The 14033-nt window shown below is 45.9% G+C and overlaps 1 protein-coding gene across 2 annotated transcripts in view; it reads left to right on the top strand.

Moving 5' to 3' along the window:
- Positions 1-13293, top strand: part of LOC140716393 (uncharacterized) — a 28732-nt gene extending 15439 nt beyond the window's left edge. For both annotated transcript variants that reach the window (XM_073029080.1, XM_073029079.1), the window contains exons 2-3: positions 3238-3828; positions 10014-13293. In XM_073029080.1, coding sequence (XP_072885181.1) covers positions 3248-3828; positions 10014-10686 — 1254 coding nt within the window. In that variant the 5' untranslated portion in view covers positions 3238-3247 and the 3' untranslated portion in view covers positions 10687-13293. The remainder of the gene's footprint in view (positions 1-3237; positions 3829-10013) is intronic.
- Positions 13294-14033: the final 740 nt, after the last annotated feature.

Here is a 14033-nt window from a genome sequence, read left to right as displayed (position 1 = left end):
CTTCTAGGGTTATGCCTCCTACCTCTTCCCCACAAATTCTCGCATCCTCTCTTTCCACTTAACTCTTGCTCCTCCAATGAGTCACCTTCTCTTTCTTCCTGTCCGTGTCTGTACACCTGCGGCAGGGACTCCTCATGATCCTTACTCGTGCTTGATTCCCTTCTCTCTTGTGTTTCTCCAAGACTCTCATCTCCTATCTTTTTCCACTTCTTCTTGAATGCCTTATCTCTTCCTGCCCTGATGAGCCACTTTCCTTTCTAGTCTGTTTATTTCTATAGTATAACCGATACTCCTCATACTCCTTTACCTCTCTCAAGTATTTCATCCGTTCAATCTCTTCTTCCATTTCTCTCTGTGCCTGTTCCACCTTTATCCTTTCTGCCTGTATCTCCTTCCATATCGCAGCTTTTTCCTTCTCGTATTGTTTTTTCTCCTCCTCATTATCCCAAACCTGTACTTCTCCCTGCATGTTTACTGTTCCCGTCAGCAGGGGGCACTGCTTAGGGGTTCCTTCCTCATTATAGGGAGGGGGTTTTTCTGTTTCTTTCGCATCTGGGTACGGAGCCGAAGCCAGCTTCTCACCGTACCCTCCTCTCTCTCTAACAGGCTGTTTCTCCAGCACCTTTTTATCACTCCCATTTCTCGTTCTCTTTTTTGCCCTCTTTTCTTAGATTTATCTTTTGGTTTGTAATTTTTAATTAGTCCCTCCATTTCTTCGCACAAACTTACATCAAACGTTCCTTCTCTTGGCCACTTTGTGACCAGGTTTTTGGTTCTTTTTTCCCATTTTTCTGAAGTTTTTGTGATCTCATTTTGAATTAACGGGAATTTTTTGCTCAGAATCTCTACTGCCGTTCCTTTACCTGTCATGTTATTCTCTCTTTTTAAGGTATTTCAGAGATTCACAGTTCATTTACTGGATAATATTTACTCTAATTCTATGCCTAGTCTATCATCTATCTACCAGTGCTTTAAACTGTCCTTGTTTCCTATTCTGTTCTGCCCGTGCAGACCTCTATTCAGAGCGGTATCCACAGAACTTTCTCTTTGCACGTCTATTCGGACCCTTATCTCTTAAAGCGGTATCCACAGGGATTTTCTACTGTAATTCTATTCTATTTTCCTTTCCCTGCCCGTTCAGCCCTTCGTTTCATACGAAGCGGTACCCACAGGGATTTATCAACACCACGTGGAATTTTTCTTAACTTAACTTCTTATTAACTTATTTGTACTTACCCTCACTGCAGTGTTCTTAATCAATCCTCTGCGCCTCCTGTTAACCCCCAATTCTGCCAGATTCTTTGGACCGGAGAGACCCTTCGGCAGTGGTTCCACACTTCTGAGACTCCAAGACCTCCCCAAAACCAACAGAATTCTTAGTCCAAATTGTCGCAAAAAGCGCTTACCTTTTGTTTGGGTGCACCCTTAATTCTGTTAGCCTTGTGGGGGTCCCTAGAGGACTGGGAAGGGTCCCCAATCTGCCGTTTCCTTTCCGCGGGTCTCTTTCCGGTCCTGTCGCGGTCGCCAATTTTGTCGTGGTTTTTCGTGCCCCACAAATGACCAAGAGACGCAGAAGATTCTTCAAAAAGGGTTAAACTTTAATTTGCAAATCAAAGCTGAGACAGTCATTGAGCTAATCGCTGATTGCCCACCGATCCTCGGACACAGCATTTTTTATAGCAATCTCCTGGTCCAGTTGCATTAGCATATGTAATCGATCTATAGTTGCTATTACACGTACTACACGTACATCATGTCCCTATTGTTTCTACCGATTAACTTAATCATGTTCTAATCTACATCTCTTTAACACACCATTGTCTTCTACATTCTTAAGATTTCATTCTCTAGCAAATAGCAAGTTTACATTCTTAATACTTCGTGACTTAATTATGTTCTAATCTACATCTCTTAGCTACCTCTCATTAACACACCATTGTCTTCAGCAAATAACTGACTTCATAGTTTTGGTTACACAGCAAAATTTATACTTTTATACTCCAATACTATCTCCCGCCTTTTCTGTCCGGTCCTGAGGTATCGACTGCACGTTTCCCTTCGTAGATGCTGCCCCTCCTTCTGAGGTCCTCCGGTTTTCTCTGCGTCAGCGGTCAGAGGAGTTGGAAAAGGAAGGACGTCGCAGAGATGTCAGGACTGGTCAAGCACCGGCCCCTGGGAATGATGGAGACTTGAAAGGGCAGTGATGAAGGGTTTCAGAGAGAGATCCCAGGGACGGGTGGAATCTGGCGGGATGTAATATGGGGTGGGTGGTGATATGGCCAGAGGGTGGAACAAGGAAATGACTAAAGAGCGCGTGGCAGTGAATACGGGCTGGGGAGTCTGTATGTGGAGAGGGACAGAGGCAGTGAACCAGGGACAGATGAAGGAAAATAATAGCTGAAGACACCAAGGGTGAAGCCCCCAACTTTATCAGCGCTGTCCCCACTCACACAGCTTGCTCTTCTCCCTCTCTACCATGGCAGTGAATTCCAGATGCTCCTATCTATCTATCTATCTATCGATGCAATGCTCCTCAGACAGGATGAAGAGGTCAATACTCCCCAATGCCATTAGGCTTTACAATTCAACCGCCAGGACTTAAGAACTTTTTAAAAGCTATTATTAATGCTTTTTGAGATAGTGATTTAGATGCATATCATATTTTTTACTGAGTTAAGTATTGTATGTAATTAGTTTTGCTACAACAAGTGTATGGGACATTGGAAAAAAAAGTTGAATTTCCCCATGGGGATGAATAAAGTATCTATCTATCTATCACTCTGTAAAAAATCTCCTCCGTACCTCTGCTTTGAGCTTACCCCTTTACATCTTAAATATATGCCTGCTGCTATCAGTCTCTGGGACAGGACTACTGGCTGTCTACTTTGTCTATGTCTTACATAATCTTATTGAGCTCCATTGGATCTCCCCTCGCCCTCCACCATGGGAGGTGGTGTCCTCCACAGACCTATCTTTCCTGTATGAAAACTGCAGGGGATATAGACTGACTGGGAAGCTGGTGGCAATGTGGGCTATTACTGATCTCAGTGTTGTTCATTACGGTCAATGTCAGAGCCACTGGCCTGTAGTCATTGAGCTGGTCATTTTATTTACCTGGGCAAAGTGAACGAGCTGCATTATGATCCTCTGATAATCAATTTTCCAGATTTCATAACCTGCCATTTTTCCTTGTCTTTCTCTCCCTACCCCTCTCCCTGTTCTAAATACCTTTCACAGGGTCTCAGCAATGAATGGAATTTCAAACCCAGCAACACATCAAGATTCTGAGTGCGATGAAGGGTTCAGCCAGGCATCCGGACAGTTGAGACGCCGGACTATTCACACCAGGGAGAAACGGTGGATATGTGGGGACTGCGGGAAGGGATTCGTTTACCCGTCCCTTCTGGAAATTCATCGCCGCAGTCACACTGGGGACAGGCCGTTCATCTGCCTCGTGTGTGGGAAAGGATTCCATGATCCCTCCAACTTGAGGAACCACCAGCGTGTTCACACTGGGGAGAGGCCGTACATCTGCCCAGCGTGCGGGAAAGGATTCTCTCAGTCAACCAGCCTGAGGAACCACAAGCGAGTCCACACCGGGGAGAGGCCGTTTTTCTGCTCGGTGTGCGGGAAGGGATTCAGCCAGTCCTCGAGCCTGAAGGATCACATGCGTGTGCACACTGGGGAGAGGCCGTTCATCTGCCCGACGTGTGGGAAAGGATTCTCCCATTTATCCACCTTGAGGAAGCACAATCAAGTTCACTCTGGGGAGAGGCCGTGTGTCTGCTCTGTGTGTGGAGAGGCATTGACTGAGCCCTGCGCTTCCTGGTAGAGACAAAATCAGCACAAAAGGAACATTTTAAAAACTTAAACATCCAGTAGAGTATATCGTTGCCAGGGGAGACCCTAATTCTGGTTATCACTTGTTACGCTATTCAGGCCTTGCCACGGCATCTGCTGATGGAATTGACCTTCTAGTTTGCCCTGGTATTCTCACTCGGCATCCCTGATAGCTTTGCACAGATTATAAGACCATAAGGTATAGGAGCAGAATTGGGCCATTTGGCCCATTGAGACTGCTCTGCCATTCCATCACAGCTGGTCCACTTCCATCTCAGCCCCAATGTCATGCCTTCTCCCTGTATCCCTTCATGTCCTGACTAATTAAGAATCCATCAATCTGCCTTAAATATACCCAATGATTTGGCCTTTACAGCTGCCTGCGGCAATGAGTTGCACTCTCTGGCCAAAAGAGTTCCTCCCCACCTCCATTCTAAATGGATGTCCCTCTGTTGTGAGTCTGTTTCCTCTGGTCTTACTCTCCCATCATAAGAAACACTCTGTCCAGACCTTTCAACATTCGATAGGTTCAATAAGATCACCCCTTATTCTTCTGAATTCCAGTGAGTACAGGCCCAGGGCCACCAAACGCTCCTTTCAATCCCAGAATCATTTTGTCAACCTCTTTTGAACCCGCTCCAATGTCAGCATGTGCGTTCTTAGCCAAGGGGCCCAGCAGTACTCCCAAGTAAGGCCTCACCAGTGCCGTATAAAGCCTCAACGTTAAGTCCTTGCTTTTATATTCTATTTCCCTCAAAATGAATGCTAACATCGCATTTGTCTTCCTCTCCACTGACCCGACCTGCAAATTAACCGTTAGGGAATCCTGCACCAGGGCTCCCAAGTCCCTTTACACCTCAGATTCTGAATTTTCTCTCCATTTAGAAAATAGTCTACTCTTTTATTTCTTCTGCCAAAGTGCATGACACTGTATTCCATCTTCCACTTCTTTGCCCGTTCTCCTAATCTGTTTAAGTCCTTCTGTAGCCTGTCTATGTTACCTGCCCCTCCACCTATCTTCGTATCACCTGCAAATTTGATCACCATCATCCAAATCATCGACATATAACATAAGAAGAATTGGTCCTGACTTGTAAAGTAGCCTTGTGTGGCACCTTGTCTGAATATCTAGGTACACTCCACATTCACCGATCCTACTTCGTCTATCCTGCTCATTATTTCTTCAAAGAATTCCAATGGATTTGGTAGCAAGATTTTCCCTTGAGGAAACCACGCTGACTATGGCCTATTTTATCATATGACTCCAAATACCCCAAAACCACATCCTCAACAGTCAACTCCAAAGTGTTCCCAACCATTGAGATTAGACTAACTGGCCTATAAATTTCTTTCTACTGCCTCTCTGTCTTCCTGAAGAGTGAAGTGACACTGGCAATTTTCCAGTCCTCTGGAACCATGTCAGAATCCATTGATTCTTGAAAGATCATGACTTGTGCCTCCACAACCTCTTCAGCCACCTCTTTCAGAACCTGGCATGTACTCCATCTGGCTTAAGTGACTTATCCACCTTCTCCCTAGTAATGGCAATTTCTCACACCGAGTAATGACACTCACTCACTTAATCAGTTCCTTGTCCCTCATTACTAGCATCATTTTCCAGCAGTCCAATGTCTACTCTCATTTTTCAATCTTCTTTATTGATTTTCAAATAAAGAATATACAAATACAAATCGAAAGAGGAGTTTAACAAGTAGATAATATAAAAGACATATAAACAGCAATATTAAAGACAAAAAGCATATAATATCAAACTCAAATAGGTAATATATTATGCTGTTAGATATACAATAGTTAGAGAGAAATTACAACTCCTCATAGCAATCGTAAAAAAAAAAGATTGGAAATTTTATTGATAGAGGAAGAAAATCCCCACTAACTAAACTAAAACAAAAAAGAGAGAAAGAAAAGAAAAAGAAAGATTGGGCAGTCCAAATGAGGATAAACTTAAAAAAGAGAGAGAGAGAGAAAAAAACACATCCTTCCAGTCATCTCCGAACCTTCATGGACAAGGATATTCTCCAAAGAGAATAAAGAAAAATAAATAAATAAAGATAAATTAAATCATGTGAAAATATTGAATAAAGGGTCGCCAGACTTGTTCAAAATCAAAAGATGTATCAAATGTCCGGCTTCTAATTTTCTCCAAGCTTAAACATGATGTGATGGAGGAGAGCCAATAGAAAACAGTGGGCGAGTTAGGTTCTTTCCAATGTAGCAAAATAGCTCTCCTAGCCAGTAAAGTTGAAAAAGCTATCACATGTTGGGCGGAAGCAGACACTTTGCTTGCTTCCTCTGGGAAAATCCCAAAAATTGCTGTAAGTGGATTAGGTTGAACATCCATATCTATAACTTTAGATAATACTCCAAACACATCCCTCCAAAAATTATTTTAACTTACACATGACCAAAACATATGGGTTAGAGTAGCCACTTCTGCATTACATCTATCACAAATAGGGCATGTATTAGGAAAAATATGCACCAATTTATCTTTGGACAATGTCTACTCTCATCTCTCTTTTACTCTTTATATATCCGAAGAAAGTTTTTGTATCTTTAATATTATTGGCGAGCTTATCTTCCTATTCCATCTTTTCCTTCTTTATGATTTTATTGGTTGGCTTTCCAGTCATCTAACTTCCTACTAAGTTTTGCTCTATTATGTCCTGTCCTGGATTTTCTCTTGGCTTTGACTTCCCTTGTGTCATCCTGTCTTTAGAACACCGCTTCCTTTTTTGGGATGTATCTATCCTGCACCTTCCGAGTTATTCCCAGAAATTCCAATTATTGTCGTTCTGCCACCATACCTGCTGGTATTCCCATCCAATCAATCTTGGCCAGCTCCTCTCACGTTCCTCTGTAATTCCTATACTCCACTGCAATATGAACACATCTGACTTTAGCTTCTCCTTCTCAAATTGCAGGGTGAATTCTGTCATATTGTGATCATCTATCCTGTACCCTAAGCTCTGTATTTAATTGCAGTTCATTGCACAACACCCAATCCAGAATAGCTGATTCCCCCAGTGGGCCCAACCCCGAGCTGCTCGAAAATGCCATCTTTGTAGACATTCTACAAATTCTTCCTCTTGGGATCCAGCACCAACCCGATTTTCCCGATCTACCTGCATATTGAAATCCTCCGTACCTTTTGTAACAGTGCCCCAATGCATTTTCCATCTCCCATTGACATTTGTAGCCCACAGTTCTTGCTATTGTTTTGAGATCTGTATATAATTCTCATCAGGGTCTTTTTAATCTTGCAGTTCTTTCGTCCCACCCACAGCATTTTTACATCTGCTGATCATATGTCACCTCTTTCTAAGGATTTGATGTAATTTTTTTTTAAACCAACAGAACCACCGTACCTCCTCTGCCTACCTGCCTGTCCTGTCGATACAATGTGTATCCTTGGATGTTAAGCTCCCAGCTATAATCTTCTTTCAGTGATGTCCAGTTCAGACATTCCAATCTCTAACACTGGTACACACTCACCTACCTCACTCTGTACACTGCATGCACTGAAACATAACACCTTCAGTCCTGTATTCATCACCCTTTTCAATCTTTCCCCCCTCATCCCGTTCACTGAAATTTCGCGCTATTGTCATCCTGTCCTTGGTAGCAGTCTCACTACCTCTGCCTCTGTAAGCCAGCTACCACATCCTCGGCACCATCACTCCTGTTCCCAACCCCCACTAAATTAGTTTTAACCCCCTCTCGAATAACATTAGCAAACCCACCCGCAAGGACATTCGTCCCCCGTGGGTTTAACCATAACCCATCCGCTTTGTACAGGTTGTACCTTCCCTAAAAGAGAGCCCAATCATCCAGAAATCTGAAGCCCTGTCCCTTCACCATTTCCTCAGCCACATATTCATCTGCTAGGTTGTGCTATTCTTGCCCTCACGGGATCCTTGCGGGGATCGCTACCCTGGAGGTCCTGGTTTTCAGCTTTCTACCTCGATCCCTAAACTCTCTCCTCAGGCCCTCCTTTCCTACCTCTGTCATTTGTCCAGTGCGTACCAAAACTTGTCGCTGCTCATCGTCCCTCCGGCAGAATGCCGTGGAGTAGGGAATGATGGAGATTAGAAAGGGCAGCGACAATGGGTTTCAGAGAGAGGTCCCAGGGACAGACACTGGCAGGATGGAGGATGGGGGTAATACGGCAGAGAGTGGAACAAGGAAGTGATTAAGGAGGGTGTGGCAGTGAATATGGGCTGGGGTGTTTGTATGTGGAGGGGGAGAGAGGCAGTGAACTAGCGGGGGATGGAGAGAGGTAATAGCTATGATGTGGGCTGAAATCACCAAGGATGAAACCCTCAACCTTAGCAGCTCTGTCCCCATCCACTCATCTTCCTCTCCCCTGGAAGACAGTGTGGGCCTGTCCAGGAGACAAGCTCCCTTCCCTGATGAGTTTACTGCCATATACACCAGGGTGCAATGAAATTCCTTGCATGTAGGTGACAGAGTGAACGGTGTCCATGGTTATAATAAACAGTGAGGAGCGGAAAACAACGGGTTGGTGGGAAGTACACAGTGCCACATGTCCAGGTGCAAACAGAAATGATCCAGTGACGATAACGGAACAACGGAGAACGTGGCACCCCCTCTGGGAAGGGGATGTGAGGGAGCTGACTGGTAGCAGTGGGGAAGAAGCTGTTCTTGAGCCCGGTGGTCCCAGATTTCAAACTCCTGTAACTTGTCCAGGGAGCTAGCAGAGCGGGAATGGCCAGAGTGACAGGCATCCTTGACGATACTGGAGCAGGAACGGGCCCTTTAGTGCACAATGTTGTGTTGGCGTAATTAATGTAGTAATTGAATGCCTAACCCTTCTGCCCACCAGTTGTCCATATCCCTCCATTCTGCGCATATTCATGAGGCTTTATAAGAGCCTCTGTAATATTTGTTCCCACCATCACCCCGGCAGTGAATTCCAGGTATTTATCGCTGTGTTATAATGTGCCCTACACCTCTACTTCAGACTTGTCCCCTCACACTTTAAACATATGACCTGCAGTATTAGACATTTCCACCGATTGTCTCCTCTATCTCTGTCCCCATAATCTTGTGAAGCTCTATCAGGGCTCCCTTCAGACTGCACCTAGAGAGCTGGTGTTGTCCACGGACCTATTTTTCCTATTTCCCACAGCCTGACTAGTGTTGGGGGCCTGTATGTTAACTCCCTTTTACCAATACAGTTGCTTAACTCTACCCACAAGAATTCAACATCTTCTGATCCTATGTCAACTCTTTCTCAGAGTATGATTGCATGTTTTACCAGAAGATGCACCCCATCCCCTCTGCCTATGCCGATGATCTCCCCTCTTTCTCTCTGGTACTGAAATAGCGACTTGAGGTGTAAGGGAGCAAGCCAGCCCAATGGTGATTTGAAAGGGCAGTGATGAACAGTTTTAGAGAGAGTTTTTCAGGGGCTGCACTGGGAGAGATCTAATCTGCGGGGGGGGGGGGGGGGGGGAGGGGGGCAGAGAGTGAAACAAGGAAATGACCAAGGAGTGGGTGGCCGTGACTATGCGCTGGGGGTTTGTACGGGGAGAGGGACAGAGGCAGTGAACCAGAGGGAGACAGAGGGAAATAACAGCTGTGTCACAGGCCGAGGTCACCAAGGATGAAACCCCAACTTTATCAGCTCAGTCTCCACCAGGCGATGAATTCCAGGTGCCCACCACTCAGTAAATAACATACCCCTCATCTCTGCTATGAACTTACCCCCCTTAAATATATGTCCTCTACTATCAGACATTTTCAGCTTGAGTCAGAGCTACTGACTGTCTATCCAGGTAACACATAATCTTTTGAAGATCCGTTGGGTCTCCACTCGGCCTCCACAGTAATAGATGATGTCTTCTATGGACATATTATTTTCCTGTATAGAAACTGCATGTGGTATAGATTGAGAGGCGATGTGGGCCGTTACTAACCTCTCAAAGCTCTTCATTATAGTCAAAGTTAGAATCACTGGTCAGTAATCATTGAGACTGGTCACTTAATTTACCTAGGGAAAGTGAACCAGCTGGGCTTTATTATGATCGACTTGTATTCAATTTTCCAGATTTCATAACCTGCTTTTTTTCCTTGTTTTTCTCTCTCTCTCTCTCTCTCTCTGCCTCTTCCTGTTCTAAATTTCACAGGGTCTCAGCATTGAATGGAATTTCAAACCAAACAATATGTCAAGATTGTTTGTGTGGACGAGTCTTCAGCCAAGCATCTGGACAATTGAGACGGCGAAGCAGACACACCACAGAGAAACGGTGGATATGTGGGGACTGCGGGAAGGGATTCGTTTACCCGTCCCTTCTGGAAATTCATCACCGCAGTCACACTGGGGACAGGCCGTTCATCTGCCTCGTGTGTGGGAAAGGATTCCATGATTCCTCCAATTTAAGGAACCACCAGCGTGTTCACACTGGGGAGAGGCCGTACATCTGCCCAGCGTGTGGAAAAGGATTCTCTCAGTCAACCAGCCTGAGGAACCACAAGCGAGTTCACACCGGGGAGAGGCCGTTTTTCTGCTCTGTGTGTGGGAAGGGATTCAGCCAGTCCTCGAGCCTGAAGATTCACAAGCGAGTCCACACCGGGGAGAAGCCGTTTGTCTGCTCTGTGTGCGGGAAGGGATTCAGTCAGTCATCAACCCTGAAGATTCACAAGCGAGTCCATACCAGGGAGAGGCCGTTTTTCTGCTCTGTGTGCGGGAAGGGATTCAGTGAATCGTCGAGCCTGAAGGATCACATGCGTGCCCACACTGGGGGAGGCAGTTCATCTGCCCAACGTGCAGGAAAGGATTCTCCCATTCACCCACCTTGAGGAAGCACAGCTGAGTTCACTCTGGGGAGAGGCCGTGTGTCCGATCTGTGTGGAGAGGGATTGACTGAGTTCTGCCTGGTAGAGACAATCTCAGCACAGAAGGAACATTTGAAAAACTTAAACATCCAGCAGAGTGCATCGTTGACAGTGGTCACCCTGATTTCGGTTATTACTCGCTATATTATTCAGACACTGCCACAGTCATCTGGCATCTGCTGATGGAATTGACTCTCTAGTTTGCTCTGGTATTCTCACTCAGCATCCCTGGTAGCTTTGCACAGATTATGCTTGGCTCTCTTGTACAGTGCGAGGCCATCGTCCCTGAAAGTGAACCAGTTGGGTTTTATCCTATTCTCAAATGCTGAATTTTCCAAATTTCACAACCTGCCTGCCTTCCTCTTTTGCTTTACATCTCCTCTCTTCTTCACAATTAATTTTGCAGTGCCTCAGCAATGAAAGGAAATTCAAAGCAAACAACTCTCACACTCTCAGCACCTTTGGTTCTTTAACCTGATGTTCATAGGCTCGGAACATCGAATACCTCCCCTAGTGATACATTATGTAAGACAGAACTGGGCACTCAACTCAACTCATCCACGTTACCTCCCTTACACAGCCTCATTTGGCCCAAATCCCTGTACCTGTTCAACCACTGGAATTGTACCCACCTCTACCATTTCATCTGACAGCTTCTGCCACACCTGTCCCACCCTCTGGTTACAGAATGTTGCTCAAGTCCTTTTAAAACTCTCCCCTCTTGTCCCTGAGTTTATTCTGTCCAGCTGTAGCCTCCCCGACACTAGGGAAAGGACTGGTCCTACTCCTATCACAAACTAATGCACCTCTGTACGGTCGCCCCTCAGCTGATATCCCGGGAAGTGAACCACAGGCTATTCAGCCTCTGCTTATGCCCTGCATTCCCATGGCATCACTAATAACTGGACATTTCATTGTTTTTCATTTAAGTGCACTGTTTGCCATTATGATCAGACAATTCCCGCTGAGGTGGCATCAGTCAGAACCAACACAGAAAGATCCCACAGATAGCGTCGAGATGATTGGTCAGAGCTTCAGGTTTCGCTGCCGGTGTTGCAGCTGTCGAAATGTTGGTCCCAGGTCCCTGCGGATGGAGTTTGTGGGGAGACTGGGGTCTCCTGTGACGGGACTGGAGTTGGTCGAACTGTAACTGGAGGGACCACATCTGGTGATCTTCTCCCTTGGCTCACTGACACCACTTGTAACTGCACCCGTAATAAAATGGTGAAACATGTACAATCCCGAGGTAAGTTTTACGGTCTTTGCAATGGGAGCGATAACGGGAGAGATTCTGCGGAGGCTGGGAATTTGAACAGCACACAGAATACTCAGCAATTCGGGCAGCGGCTGGCGTATTAACATAGCAGTCAGCATGACCCCTTACAGCACCAGTGATCTTTACACTGGGATTCAATTCCTGCCATTGATTGTTGTTCCTCCCCATAACTGTGTGGGTTTGCTGTGGTTTCCTCCCACATCCCAGAGGCATGTGGGCTAGGGGTGGTAAGTTGTGGGCATGCTCTGGTAGTACCAGAAACAAGGTGACTCTTCCCCGAGCACATCCTCGGCCTACGTTGGTTGTTGACACCAATAATGCGTTTTACTGTACATTTTGATGTTCAGGTGACGAATCTGATCTTTTATCTCATCTGTGGAGGGGGAAACAGTCGATGTTTTGGACAGAGACTCTGCATCGGTACTGGAAAGGAAGGGAACAGAAGTCTGAATAAGGTGGAGGGGAAGGAGTTCAAGCAGGCAGGTGATCTCTGAAGACAGACTCTTCACTGGCCTACAAACTGACTGTCACTTGTAAATGTAATTCTCTTCTCTCAGCCCCCCAGTTTTTGTCTTACCTGTTCTCAGGATAAGAATTTCCATTTTGGAAAATCTTACATGTTCTTTTTTTTCCCCCAAAGAACAGGGTTTCTCCTCCACCACGATTGGTCTGTCCTCACCAGCATCTCCTTCATTTCCTGCACATTGGCCCTCACCCCATCTTCCCATCACCATAGCAGATTTAGTGGATCCCTTGTCCTCACCTACCATCCCATGTGTCTCTGCATCCAGCACGTTCTCCTCAACTTGTGCCACCTCCAATGAGATCCTACTACATCTTTCCTTCCACGCTCTTTCCCACGTTCTGTGGGAATCGTGCTCTACTTCACCCCCTTGTCAACTCCCCTCCCTCCCGACTGATCTCTTGCCCTTCAAGAGAATCGAGTGCTGCTCCTGCCTGTTCACCTTCTCCCTCAACACCATTCAGAGTCACACGTGGTCTTTCTAGGTGAGGATGCACTTCAGCCGCAAGTCTGTCAGGGCCATGGATTGTACACGGTGTAGCAGCCTCTGCGTCGGTGAGACCCGCTGTAGGCTCTTCTGGACTTCAGTTCAAAACGCTGTTTGCTTGCGGTTATTGTTTGCATGATTTGTTTTTTCTCTCTTTGCACATTGGGTGTTTGACAGTCATTGTTTTAATTGGGGTCTCTTTGCTTTGTGGCTGCCTGTAAGGAGACAAATGTCAAGGTTGTATAATGTAAACATACTTTGATAATAAATGTACTTTAAACCTTGATATTGTCGAGAACCTTTGCTCCGTCCACTGCAAAACGCAGGGTAGGATAGATGACAACAGAACACCCTCCACCAGCTCCCTCCCCCAAACCTTCTTAATGGTGTACTCTTCAGCCCTGTACGTCTTCCAGCTTCGTACCCCCAACCCCTCACACCCACCTTGCACGGGCCTCACCTATCACCTTGAACTCCTCCCCCACCCCCACCCATCCACCACCTTATTCCGGCTTCTGCCCTATTCTCTACCGGTCCTGATGAATTGAACTTTCATTCTCCTCCACAGATGCAGAGTTCCTCCAGCATTTGGTGTGTGTTACAAACCGTGAACAATCCCCCGTTACATTTTACTGTCTCTGCAACATGGAATGATGAGAGAGAGAGAGAGAAAGCTGTCGAACTCATTCAGCAGGGTGACCTCATTCACAACGTCCCACTGTGATTCACAGCCAGTGGGGCATTTGGAACAAGTTGGGGGGTGGGGAGAGGAGGCACATTAACTCAATGCGGTGGGGGGGGGGGAAGATATTTTAACTGGGTTCTGGACTAGAGAGATCTGGAGGAGAATGTCCACAAATCCCTGCATGTCCCAGGACAAGTCGATATCACTACCGATAAGTGTTCTTAACCTCCTCCTTTAGAAAATGTGTGTGGTCACACTGATACAGGCCCTTCGGCCCAACAAAACCATGCCAGTCACGGTGCCCGCCCAGGTAATCCCAATTTCCTAACTTTTCCCAGAT

Source organism: Hemitrygon akajei, chromosome 25 (genome assembly GCF_048418815.1).
Source record: "Hemitrygon akajei chromosome 25, sHemAka1.3, whole genome shotgun sequence".
Classification (NCBI taxonomy): domain Eukaryota; kingdom Metazoa; phylum Chordata; class Chondrichthyes; order Myliobatiformes; family Dasyatidae; genus Hemitrygon; species Hemitrygon akajei.
The sequence above is the reverse complement of the archived record's forward strand: the minus strand, read 5'-3'. Positions and strand labels throughout refer to the sequence as shown.